Here is a 13,634-nt window from a genome sequence, read left to right on the forward strand (position 1 = left end):
CACATGCAATATGTACATTTTCTTATGTTTCTATGTTAAAATATAATGTGCATCATAATCTTCATCTTGGCACAAATTTGGAGCAGTGCTGTTAAATTTGTAAGCATTTGTTTCCTAAATCCCTTAAGTATGTCCCCAGTTTATTTTTTTTTAGAGGAAAAAGAACCACAAAGGAAATAAAAAGCAAGAACCTAATTTAGTGTAAATTTGAGGCTGAGAATTTAAATGCAAAAAGTCAGTAAGTTAAACAGTTAAAGACCCCCACAGCAACATTAATTTGATTATCTTTGCATGTTCTGTTTATAGTTTTTACAAAAATGAAGGTTACTTACCTGTAACTGGAGTTCAAGATGGACTCTACATATTCCATTTGTGGGATAGATTAACAAGCAGTACATCTCACCCAGGATGGTGGGATAAAGAATCCTAATTGAACAAGGATTGAAGTACTGCTTTCGCAAACTTTGCATCTGATCTAGACTCTAAAGGCTTGTATACATGGTGGGGGAATGTGTTCTACGTGGGTGTGATTTCTAAACCACACTAATGTGTTGCCTGTTAAATGGTCAATGTAGGTGCTGCTGGTATGCACTAAAGGTTGCCTAGTGTGCTTTAACACAATACTGTTCTAAAAAGCACTAAGTTAAAATGCATCAGCAAGGTCTACACAGGCCAATTAATGCCCAACACATTAGGGTGCTATAGAAATCTTTGAGCCCTAAGTCTAATGAGTGGTGTATAGTGAAAGTGTTAATTGAACTTTCTGTATTGTAAGATGCTTTATTAGAGAAGTGTCTTGTAAACCCCATAGAGGCTACCTGTACTCCAGCAGGATGTGGCCTAACCTATTCAGGAACAGGGATACCCTAGCTTGTATGCCTCTTTAATACACAGCCCCATTTAAAAAGTGTTTGCACATTGACAAAGTGTTTTCATTTTGCCTTGGTTTTTCTCCTTACAAAAGATAAAGATTGGTGATTGTCTAAAATGCTTCATAAATAGTAAGCTCCACCCTTCTAGCACCCAAAGTATGTAATTTAGCCTCACTATCCTGGCTGTGAGATTTGGGAAAAACACTGGTAAATTTATAGACTGATCAAGATGAAAATCATCATAGGCATTGTGACGTTCTGTACCGCATGGAAACACCCTACACCGCCATGTTCATCCCTATAAAATGATTGTGTGGTATCCAAGGCTAAGTTTGTCATGTCGGGTGTCTTCAGAAGGCTCATGATGCACTGAGCATTGCTGTTATAGTAATTGTTGCTCTAGTAATGTTATAGGTTGTAATTTCATGTATATAGTTATGAGGCTGAAAATGTGTCCTCATGACTTTAAACAAAACCAGGCAAAAACTCCCCAAGAGCGGAGAGGCAGTTCACACCTCACCAAGGCATTTATGGGACAAACCCAGCCCAGCCTCACAGAAACAAACGACACTGGCCTAGGCAGCAACAAAATAATCTGGTGGACTCTTAAATGAGTCATCACCCTTCCCTTGGTCAGTTAGGGACTACAATGAGGTAATGCTCACCTGACCCTGAAGTGTGAGGGCGGGGGGGTAAACCAAGAGGGAAGAAAGAACACGATAAAAGGGAGAGACGTTTGCCATGCTCTTCCTCCTCCATCTACAGGCATCATCACCAAGTGACTGAAGTGCTGATGAAAGGGGAGAACCTGGCTGAAGAGCAACTAGCCAGCCTGTGGTGAGAAGCTTCTAAGTTTAAGGGCACTGAAAGTGTTAAGATCAGCTTAGAATGTGTTTTGCTTTTATTTCATTTGACCAAATCTGACTTCTTGTGCTTTGACTTATAATCACTTGAAATCTATCTTTATAGTTAATAAATTTGTTTGATTATTCACCTGAAGCAGTTCATTTGGTTTGAAGTGTGTCAGAGGCTCCCCTTGGAATAATGAGCCTGGTACCTATCAATTTATTTGTTAAATTGACAAATTCATACAAGCTTGCAGCATCCAGCTGACATAACTGGACACTGCAAGAGGGAGGTTCCTAAGGTTGTGTCTGGAACCAGAGATATTGGCTAGTCTCACTCAGTTGCACAATCCAAGAAGCAGCTTACATGTCAGAGGCTATGTGTGAACAGCCCAGGAATGGGGGTTCTCACCGCAGAGCAGGGTAAGGCTGGCTTCCAGAATCAAGGATTGGAGTGACCTAGCAGAGCACCAGTCCGGATAACACCAGAGGGTAACGTCACAGTGGCACAGCGAGCAGGGTGTATGTACAGCTTGTTACTCCGACTGAAGTTCACACTTTGAGCACTGATATTTGTGATTTTAAGTGAGTCTTAAGTGCAGTGGCTAAGGACAGTCAGGAGGAAGTCACAGTTTTGTTATTTACTCTTTGTTTATTTCGGATGAGGGAAATAAGCACAAGAAAGCAGAAAAATGACTACCAGTGAGGCAGCTACAAAACTAGAGCTGGCCAGACTGGAAGATGCAGAAAAGGAGAGGGAGCACCAGAGATTACTGCAACTGGAATAAGAACTGGAAATAAAAGAAAAAGAAAGAGAGAGAGAAGACACCAGCTGGACCTGCTACAGAAGCAGAAGCAGAACCAGAACCAGAGGCCCCCAACCCCAACGAGTCCCATCACTTCAAAAATCCACAAGTGGTACCACATGTCCTGCAAACAGTGAGAAGGAGGATATTGCTGAATATCCGTCTACTTTCAAAAGGCTGTGTGTAATATATGAAATCCCTGATGATAAGAGTTCCTACCTTGGTTGTGAAATTAACAGGTAAAGCTTGAAATGTATTCAATGGACTGCCTATTGAAGATGCTTTAGACCAGGGATCGGCAACCTTTCAGAAGTGGTGCGCCGAGTCTTTATTTATTCACTCTCATTTAAGGTTTTGCGTGCCAGTAATACATTTTAATGTTTTTAGAAGGTCTCTTTCTATAAGTCTATAATATATAACTAAACTATTGTTGTATGTAAAGTAAATAAGGTTTTAAAAATGTTTAAGAAGCTTCATTTAAAATTAAATTAAAATGCAGAGCCCCTCAGACCAGTGGCCAGGACCCAGGCATTGTGAGTGCCACTGAAAATCAGCTCACGTGCCGCCTTCGGCACGCGTGCCATAGGTTACCTACCCCTGCTTTAGACTATTGTAAATTTAAAGATATTGTTTTGTGAAGTTTTCAGATTACCCCTGAAACATATAGAGTTAAATTTAGGAATCTTAGGAAGGATATTGGTATGAGTAATGGGGAATATGTAAGCAAAATGAAAGATTTGTTGGGAAAATAGGTGAGGAGTAAAGAGGTTGTGAGTTTTGAGGGAATGTTGGATCTTGTCGCTCAAGTGCAGTTCCGAAGCATATGTAAGGCTGATGTAAAGCAGTGTCTATGGGATAAAGATATAAAGTCTGTGGATGAGATGGCTTTTTTAGCTGATGCCAGGCGTCTACTGAGGGCAGGCCACAGAAAGAGGGGTTTAAAACTGGTGGGAAGGGAGGATCCCATTTTACCCCTGGGAAGAGAGAAAGGGGCTGGGAGCCTAAACATTCACTTACCCCAAAACATTCCTCTAACCCTCATCCCAAATCTCCAGTAAAAGCAGAAGAGCCCAAAATGTGCTATCAGTGTAATTCCACTGATCATCTGAGGAATAAATGCCCTGTGCTAGGAGGAAGCAGGCAACCAATAGCTCATATTAGTTCTGCTGTCCTCAACACAGAAAACCCCCAAGCAATTGAAACCTATCACATCGGTTTTGTGAGATTAGCCTCTGCAGAACCAGATATGGAGCATGTTAAGGCTGTCCAAATTGATAGCAGGGAATACGTTGGGCAGAGAGATACACAGGCCCAGATCTCTCTGGTTAAATAGAGTGCGGTCCCAAAGGCCAGTATGCTACCTGGCCAAATGGCAGAGATTGTGGGGATGGGTGAAAGCAGATTCCTCATACCACTACCTAAAGTCTATGTGGTGTGTAAATGTTTGGAAAGTGTTTTGATTGTGGGGGTAATAGAACACCTCCTAGTTGACCATTCTGCCATTCAGGCTTCTAACTTGATTATAAGCCTTGCTGAGGTGATGGCTATTATGACTGCTGTCTTAACAGAAAAAATTAAAGAATGTACAATCTTCCATAGGTTCAGATGAACACTATATTAATTGCACTACATTTAAATGCTAAGCTGGTACAGGTTATTCACCAGCAGATATAGATTATTAAGACATTTTAAGAATCTCTTAAATACATCACGAATAAATACCAATTTACTATCTATAGGAACATGGTATGCTGAAATTGACGACAGGTGGAACTTAACAGAAGACAGAGACCTGACCTTTTGAGATATAATAAATATTCTAAAATACAACTAATAGGCATAGTATATGGATCACCTCATTTATGCTAACCCACAATACAAATCTTTAACATTTATAATCATAACATTGTGTGTAGACTCTTTTGAATTAACAAGATCCTTCTGTACATTGAATGAATAAGACTGTTCTAGCAATCCCAGAGTTGTATCACACAAGCAGTGAGGTGAGGCAAATTAAGGTTTGAGTGTTGCTCTTCAGGCAAATAGGAATGGGGTATACATAAGCAGAAGGGAGAGGAGATGGTCAGGCTGATCACACCCCAACACAGCGGCCAGAACTGCCAATTGTGAAGACATGCACCCACAGCTGGGACCAATAAAGAAAACAAAGCCATCTATACAAGATGGGGAACAGAGAGGGAAAGAGAAGCAAAAAGCCCTGGGACAGTGGAGCAATAGCCCCATGCTAGGATGCCTCTGTGAAACCAATAAGCAGACTGTAGGCCCTGAAGTTTCAGGGCTGATAGACTCAATTTAAGTTAACAGTTTATGGACCGATAAAACTGCAGATGAATTGAAGGGGACCAGTTAGGAAAAAGCTGGGATCCCTAGAAAGACCGCACTAAGAGCAGTTGACACTCCCAAACAGAGAAGCTCTGCTACCCCTACCTCCTTCAGGGACCACTGATGATTCTGAGCTGTTAACCTGCTCAAGTAATCTGCAACGGTGTTATTTCCCCCTGGCACATGAATTGCCACTGCGTGAATGTCCTACTTTCATTCTCAAAGACTTGTTGCATCTGTGCACACTTGAAGGGAATGTCCTCCTTGTTTATTCTGGTAATATAAGGCTGTAATATTGTCTATTACCACCTGAACCGCTCTGTGCCTGATCTGAGGTAAGAATGATCTTCAGGCCCACCCGATGACCCTCAGATCTAATACACTGATATGTAATTTCTTTTCTATTGGTGACCAATGACCCATTAACAGCAAACTGTTTAAATGAGTCTCCCCATCCCATTCTAAAGTGGATGCATCCAAAGTGACTATTACCAAAAGCACAGGAAGAATTAATGATATGTCCTTCATGATGTTTTGATCTTGTGTTTACAACATCAGTGCTAGTAATACCCTCTGGGGAATGATCGACTTCTAATGCATACTCTTCACACCAAGCTTGTAATTCTTGACAGCCAGTATTACAACACCCTTATTTGGAGACAAGCTTCTGGGGTTGCCTATGTGATTGATGCTAACAATCCCATTATCATTAAAAAAAAAAAGATATAGTCTGCTCTTGAGAATGATGGAACAGAGGTTTAGACAACCATATTTTTGTAAACTTATCTTCAGGAATGAAGTCTTTGCCTACAACTGAGTTCAATGCAGCCCCTATAAAAGGGATCCTCTATATTGGACATAGAAGTGATTTTGACCAATTTATTTACATCTAGAAAAAAATCTTCTCTTTTGAAAATGCTTTCTTTTACAACCAATTGTCTAGGCAGGAGGATATGAAAATCCCTTGTTTTCTAAGATATGTTGCTTCTGCAGAAAGGCACTGTGAAAAAGCCCTCAGGACAGTGAACAGACCAAAAAGAAGGACTATGTATTGAAAATGTTCCTCTCCTACCATAAAACACAGTTACTATATTTCTGATGAAATGGCCTTACTGAAATATGGAAACACCTGCCCTTTTGATCTAGAGCTGCAAAACAATCCTGAAGAGAAAGGGAGGGGATAATAGAGCTACAGAGGTATGGAAATGGGTACAGAGGTAAGGAAATGAAACCTCTTTCAAAACCAATGTAATTTTCTGAGATTCAAGATGGGGATGGAGACCCCCATCCTTTTTCAGAATCATGAAGAAATGTGAACAAACCTCCCTCCCCTCTTGTACTCGAGAGGCACCTCCAATATTGCTCCTGATTTCAGAAGAGAGAGAAACTTTGCTCTCAAAAGGTCTTTATGCTATGAATCCCTGAAAGGGGATAAAGGGTAGGGGGAGAAGGTTGGAAAAGAAAAGTTCTTGAACTGTACTGAGCAACCACTTGAAATAATATATAGAATCCATCTGTCTGATGTTACAGACTGTCATTGGTGGTAAAAGTGGGACAGGTGATCCCTGAATGGAACAATACAGGTATCAGAGTGGTCTGTAGCTCCTCTGTCATCATGTCAAAGCTGAGACCTTGACTGAAGCCCAGAAAAAGATAAAGCCATAGATTTCCCTTTGCTGCAAAGTTTGAAGGACCTCTTCCACTGCTGTTAATGCTGACCCCTGATTCTGGGGCTGATAATAATTCCTCCTTTGGTAGAAGTAAGATGCAGATGAAGATGGTAGATACTGTTTCTGATTTCTAAATAATGGAACTGATGACAACCTTTTTGTTCGCTGAAAAACACCAGAAGATCTAGCCATAGATTTCACATTTTTCATTTTCTCTAAAACCTATCAGTTTTTACCCTAAATAGACAGTATCCTTCAAATGAGAGATCTTCAGTTCTCATCCTCATCTCATAAGACCCACTGATCTCAACCAGGCTTGATGCCTCAAAGAAACAGCTGAAGCTATAGCCGTGGCTGAAATATCTGATAAATTGACAGCTGAACTCAGTTTATGCTTGGCCACACTTCACCCTTTCATTAAAAGAGCATTCAATAATCTCCCATAGTCCTCAGGGAAATAATCTGATAATTTGCCACTCGCATACCTAGAGTAGCAGAGGAAAAGTTTTTTCTCCTAAACATATCCAAGAAGGAGTGGAATGAGTGCTCTTAGATCTATGAAATGCATCTTCCGCCACTAATGAATTTGAGAAGTATGTGTGAAACATGTGAAAGACCCATACAGGGAAAGTGGTACAATTTATCAGCTTTTTTTTTTTTTTTAAACATAGGATGAGATGATGAAGGTGTTGCACAAATCAACTTGGGTGGTTGCAATAACCCATTCAATAGAAGTGTAACCTCTTATCTGATAGCTGCTCCTAGAATGTCAAATACAAGGATACCTCAATGGGAACCAACAGAATGTCCAGTGCCTTTGTCATCCTATCAACTAACTCATGGAACAACACCACATTTTCTGATGGCTATGAAGCTGACGTCAACCCTACACTTTCCTCTAGAGAGGTTATCTTCCCAGAGTCAGGATCCAGCTCTTCAGGTTGCTCCACTAACTCCTCTTCTTCTGATAAAATATCCCTCAAAATTGTAGGGGGACCTATCAGAACCCTGCTATATTACTGGATTCAAGTCTTTCTGTTTCAAGGCTTGAATACCTTCCTAGTGTCATGCAGAAGGTTTCCTCACATAGAAAGGAAAGTCCTGATAATGAGCAGATGCAGGCTAGTGAGACCACCTAAACCATGGTGGAGCTTGCCAATCTGGCCAAAAATCCGTACTTGGTTCCAACTGAGGCTTTGCCTACCCTAGAAAAGGTTTGATGGTATAGGTCTACTGGCAAACACCCACTAGTAGAGGCACAGCTTATATCAACAAAAGAGTTATTTTTTCTGGTATAACTTGTTCCTGAACAAAATAGGCATATAACTGTCTATACTAGAGCTTTTTACCAGTTTAATAATGTTGTAAGTAATCACACCCTAGCAGATACTATACTATTATACTGATAGACCTAGCCAGAGTCTGACCATGCTGAAAATGTGTTTATTTGGCTTAGCTTTTGTTTCCTTCCATGGAATATTATTCTTAGCTTTAAAAGAAGTGCCTTGTAGTATAGTGAAGGTGCTCTATCCAGTAAGTTATATAAATGAAAAATATATACAGTTTACTTAGTGTTTCTATAAAAGCTTAATGTTTGAATTTCCTGCCTTTTGCATATTTACATTCTGAACTTCAATGTTGCATTAATTTATGAGGCCAGCACCAGGTAGTAAAAATAAAAATTTACTGAGGACAGCATTTCATGCTGAGAATGTCCATTCTTCCTGTGCTTCAATGCCCAAGGATAAAAGAAAGCATTTTCTTTGAATGACATCTAAGGCTGGGTTAACTTTGAAAATATAAAATTGCTTCCACATTTGCATAAAGATAGAATTTTTGAGAAACCTTTATTGGTTAAAACAGGGCAGGCCATTCCTTTTTAACTTCTAGTGGGTCAAAGGAAAACAACACAAGCCCTTGCAACTTTCTCATTAACTTATCTTAGTCCAATAGGCCACATAACTTTAAAAGAAAAAGAGAAGCCCTTAAATTACAACAATAACACAATACAGACCTCTCAGTCAGGATGCCTTGGTGGATTCCAGTTCTTCTCAATTAAAGGGCAGTCTTATTTAAACAAAGAAGATCTAAATAGTATTCAATATTATCATATGTTTCTGTAACTCAGTTTATTCAATTGAAAGTTTGTCTATTACTTATATTTGTTTTAATTTGTAATTTATAACATTTTAAATATTAAAATAGGATGAACATAAAACAAAACATACTGGCTGCCATTTTGAAAGCAAAAGAAAATCTTTGAGAAATCTGTGACCTTTACTCACAGTACTAACACCTCTAATGGTAACCGACAAGTCAGTTAGGCCCTAAAAAACAAACCCTACCAAAACAGGCTGAGCAATTGTCATCATCATATTAAGGTAACAGAACACTCATGCTATATAATAGGAAAAAAAAACCTATTCCTTTAGGTTTATCTTATTAAAGCAGTTTTCCTGATTATCTGTGTCCATTTAATGAGCCAGCAGGTGACACTGCAAAGAGTGTCCTCACTTCCTACTGGTCTTAATGAAAGTGAAAGGCATTCAGCACTATGCAGGATTTAGGCTCCTCGTTCTTCATTCCTAAAATTCTTATTGACCTCAACAGTTGTTTTGGAATGAAAAAAAAATGCAACATTAGGCCTTAGAGTGGCTTTGACTGTATTATTAAACTAACTTTTAAAAAGAAAATGTAAAACCTTTACCAAATCTATTTGAGGGAAAATAATTTCTATGAGACGTTCAAATTAAAACATAGAAATTGGATGTCTTACTGGCTTTCCAAGGATAATTAAGCATGTAGGTTTAGACAACAGAAAGGATTTTTCAGCTTCATCTTCATCAAATATATCTACAAAGGGATAATCTTGTTTTTTCTCTGGTGAAGCCATAAATAAAATAGTCTAAATTAGGAAACAAATAAACTGTTATTTATATAACACTAGAAATAATTGTTTACATGTGAGTAAGCAGACAGAAAACATAGTGAATAACAATTGATTATGTTAGTAAACAATGGATATTGACAGAGGCAAATATAACTATTGAGCATATACAATGCAAGGGATGGGAAATAACTTCAGAAAAATAAGAGATTATCAGAACCTTCATTAAGCCCATACAGGGGTGCCATTTAAAGGGGGGCACCTATCTTCTAAGTTTTGTACCACATTTGGGTGAAGTTTGCAGCAGGAGGGAAGATGCTGCCCCTCCTCCTCCTGCTTCGCTGCTGTCTGCTGTTTGGGACCAGGAGCCTGCCTCCTGATCTGCTGCACAGAGGCAGGCAGGGACTGATGTTGGGGTATCCTTCTCCTTCCCAAGTACCAGGGCTGGCAGAATGTGTCCCTCACCCACCCCCAGTGAGCTGCCCTCACTCTGCCAACTAGGGTCTGAACACATGCTGGCCCCCTCACCAGCAGCACCCTCTCTGATGCAGCCCCTTCCAGCATCTTGAGCTACACTCCTCCCAGCCACCCACTGCCTTCACTCAAAGCTACTCCCCTCTCTGCATTAGCACCTAGCTACCCCCCCCCTGCACCCTGAGATTTCAAACTTTTTGAGCTAAGCCCACCCCTTTGAGTATCATTTTTTCTTGTGCCTCTCCCCCATTATCTGCAAAAAACTAGAGTTTTTAGATGCCTAAGTAGCCCGTGGTGTCAGGGTTAAAGTTGCCCTCTCTCCAGATCTGAAATAGCACCCCTTTACCTCTTTTCAGATTTTGATAGACTTCCTCCTTTTCAATCCCTGACTCTTAACATGGCTGCAGTTGTTTCTCTGTGATCCTCAAACAAGATCCAACTGCTCCCCTTTCTTATCCCCGCTTTCCCTTATGTTATGGTCTTCAGTATCCTTACACCTTCACTCTCTGCCTCTGCAGTTGGGCCATGATCCTGCAAAGACTTAGGCTATGTCTACACTACATGCTTAACTTTACACTGGGACGATTGATAGTGCACAAGATTAAACAAGTTTCAGAGTGGTGGTAGCCCTGTTAGTCTGTATCAGCAACAACAATGAGGAGTCTTTGTGGCACCTTAGAGTCTCTAAGGTTAAACAAATCTCTGCCCCTCCCCTATAATATTCCTGCAGGTCCTAGCTCATTCCAATCCTGCAACAGGCCTCATATTCTCCTTTGAAGAGTCTTATGATGAGGTGCACTCACCAAAGTGCCTCCAGCAAAGGGCAAACTTCACTCTAGCTTTCCCCTCTAAGTGGAAGATTACATGGCAGGGTCAGAGATTGCAACTCACACAGGGAGAAAGGAGACAAGAAGCTGATTGGGCAATAGAGAGCAATGCCCTGCCTAGGCTGCTACAAGAAGATACCACAAGGCATCAACCCAGATTGGTGTTTTCTCTTCTGGCAAGAGAAGTGCAGTCTGTCTGGTTCTTTGTTGTTAATGTAGCAAATTCAAGATCCTCAGGAAATAAAGGGTCTGGGGAGAAAATGGTCTGGTTTTTTTTGCCTGTACATGAACTCAATCGTCCTATTGCAGGGCGGGTGCCGGGAGAGGGGGGAAGGGACTGTCATAAAATCTAATGAGACTGTCAGTGACTTGTCCCAGCTCCTTCAAAACAGGCTGACGGTCACTTGGGGTGGCCGGAGAAATCCTGTACAGTAACAACCTGCTCCTTATTTGATTGAGTTAATTTAATCAATAATGAAGCCAGCGCTCACTGAAGGTTTAACACATTACTTCGATGGCGTTTCTGAACCTCTCCTCTCCCGCGGATACATTTGTAAAAGATTCTGGCCTTGGAGTCTGGGAATCGCGAACCAACCTCCCGGTGGAGAGCCAGGCGCGGGGCGGGTGTCACGCGACCGGCTTGGGGCCGTTGGCGGGGGACAGGGCGGCGGGGTCCGCATGGGGCATCGCTCAGGGCAGCTCTGGCTCTGCCGGTGACTGGGGGGAGGGGAACCCTCTGGGGCATCCCCGTAAGGCCTGTGCCCAGCGCCACCTCCGCGCGCAACCCGGAGGAAGGGGCTGCCGAGAGGGGGAGGGGCGGTAGGGTCGGGGATGCTGGCCGGGGCAATATTACTTACAGTGCGCTGGGCAGGCACGGAACGGCCCCTCCGCCTCCCTAGCGCCGGGATCGCTGCTCACTGCCCGGCAGTAATTTGTGTAGCCTCGTAACCCTTGGCAACCAGCGGGCCCCGCCCCCGGTGCTCTTCGCTTCGAAACTGAGCGCGCCCCGTGCCCAATCAGCGTGCGAGCCGCGCTACCCGCCCGCGTGCAAGGGGCAGATTTTTAAAGCAGGCGGCGGCGGTGCGCGCCTAACCGCTATTGAGAGAATTACAGGCGCGGGGTCTTTCCGTAGCGGTGAACATGAGAGTAGCACAGGGCGTGCGGGCAAACGGCACCTGAGCGTGGTGCTGTGGAGGTCGGAGCGGTCCCTAGTGAGGGGGGGAAACACCCCTACCGTGGGGGAACGGGGTCCTGCCCCTACGTAGCTAGTGACACCCTCTCCCCCAGCAGGAGCCCGGTGTCTGTGCCTCAGTGGTCACCGCTTCCTTCTGACAGGCTGGAGCTACTGGCACCCACACCTGAAATGGCCGCCAAGGCTGCGGTCTCATTCCGTCACGTGACGGGGTCACGGGGGCGCGCTAGCCCGACGCTATCTAATACGCTCCCCGGCTGCGCCTGCGCTCTGTCAGCCCCGCTTCCGGCTCCTAGAGTGGGAAAGTGACCGGGAGCGCCCTCTCCCCGCAGGGTCTGCCCGGGTGCGCCGCCCCCTTAGCTTCCAACCCGCCTCTGGTCTCACGCGGCCCTTCCCCGGCAGCTATTGCCCCAGAGGCGGGGACCCTGCCGCTCTCCCTGGTGCTGGAGACCCCCGAGCGGCTCGATAGCCTCGTTTGGGAGCCGCGGCTCGCTACGGGAATTCGATCGTTCCCCGCCCGTTAAACGTCTGTCCCCTTCCCCCGTTGCCGTGGAGCGGGCCCGGAGCCCGCCATGCCCGCCGCGGCGGCAGCGCCGATTATCCGCTGCGTGCAGAAGCTGGTGCTGTACGAGACCAGAGCTGTAAGTAACCGCGGCGGCTCCGCCCCTGCCTGCCGCGTACCGGGGGGGCGGGCGTCTGGTTTGGGGAACAACGGAGCCGAGGCCGTAGCGGCTTCTGCGGTAACATGGAGTCTGTCGTTCACCTTCCTCTGCGGGAGTGGGTTACAGGCTCACTAGCGGTGGGATGTTGTCATGGGTCAGGCATGTCCCCCCAAGCCAGGCCAACCTTCTGCCCGAAGTCCTGCCCCAGACGCCCCTCCTCGGCCGAGTTGCCACGGGCCTGCCGAGCCCCAGGCCTCTGGCTGGAGATGAGCCTCCTCCCGCGTCAGGGAGCAGGGGAGTGTGGGTGAGGTTAGGGCCTGGGTTTGGGGAGTAGCCCCCACCCTTGGCCTACCTACCTGCACATGTGTGTCCCTGCTGAGAGCATTTATTAGTATTATTTCTGTTTATTGCTGTAGCACTAAGAGCTCCCAGGGTTGCCAACTGTCTAATCACATAAACCAAAACACCCTGGTCCTGCCTCCTGCTCCACCTCTTCTCCGAGGCCCCACCCTGCTCACTCCACCCCCCGCCATCCCTCACTTGCTCTTCCCCACTCTCATTCACTTTAATGGGATAGGGGCAGGGAGTTCGGGTGTAGGAGGGGGTGTGGGCTCTGGGAGGGTATTTGGATGCAGGAGGGGGATTGAGGTGCAGGAGGGGATGTGGGGTGCAGGCTGTGGGAAGGAGTTTGGATGTGGGAGAGAGCTCAGGGTGGGGTGTTGGCTGCAGGAGGGGGCTCAGTGTTGGGGTAGGGGTATGGAGGGGGGTTTGGGTGTTGGCTGTGGGAGAGAGTGAGGGGTGCAGACTCTGGCCAGGTGGCATTTATCTCAGGCAGCTTCTGGTCAGTGGCACAGTGGGGCTAAGGCAGGCTCCATGTCTGTTCTGGTGCTGCTCCCAGAAGCGGCTGGCATGTCCCTGCAGCCCCTGGGAGGGGGAGCCAGGGAACTTTGCCTGCTGCCCCTGCCTGCAGGCATTGCCCCTGCAGCTCCCATTGGCTGCAGTTCCTGGCCAATGGGAGCTGCAGAGTCCGTGCCAGGGTGGGGGCAGCGGCAAAGA

General features: G+C 44.8%; 2 protein-coding genes across 11 annotated transcripts in view; one reads left to right on the forward strand and one right to left on the reverse strand.

Annotated features, from left to right (window-relative positions):
- Positions 1–12,092, reverse strand: part of AK9 (adenylate kinase 9) — a 253,414-nt gene extending 241,322 nt beyond the window's left edge. For 6 of the 7 annotated variants that reach the window (XM_030556086.1, XM_030556085.1, XM_030556088.1 and 3 more), the window contains exons 1-2: positions 11,582–12,092; positions 9,313–9,441 (exon numbers count right to left, since the gene is read on the reverse strand). In XM_030556086.1, coding sequence (XP_030411946.1) covers positions 9,313–9,429 — 117 coding nt within the window. In that variant the 5' untranslated portion in view covers positions 9,430–9,441; positions 11,582–12,092. Of the gene's footprint in view, positions 1–8,550; positions 8,624–9,312; positions 9,442–11,581 lie in introns of those variants that run through there. The other variant, XM_030556087.1, reaches the window with a different exon arrangement.
- Positions 12,093–12,200: 108 nt separating this feature from the next.
- FIG4 (FIG4 phosphoinositide 5-phosphatase) overlaps positions 12,201–13,634 on the forward strand; it is a 167,286-nt gene continuing 165,852 nt past the window's right edge. For 3 of the 4 annotated variants that reach the window (XR_003999559.1, XR_003999560.1, XM_030556096.1), the window contains exon 1: positions 12,201–12,557. Coding sequence is in view for 2 of the 4 variants with exons in the window: in XM_030556096.1 (XP_030411956.1) it covers positions 12,489–12,557 (69 nt within the window). In the remaining 2 variants the exon portion in view is untranslated. The remainder of the gene's footprint in view (positions 12,558–13,634) is intronic. The other variant, XM_030556095.1, reaches the window with a different exon arrangement.

This window comes from Gopherus evgoodei, chromosome 3 (assembly GCF_007399415.2).
Source record: "Gopherus evgoodei ecotype Sinaloan lineage chromosome 3, rGopEvg1_v1.p, whole genome shotgun sequence".
Classification (NCBI taxonomy): Eukaryota; Metazoa; Chordata; order Testudines; family Testudinidae; genus Gopherus; species Gopherus evgoodei.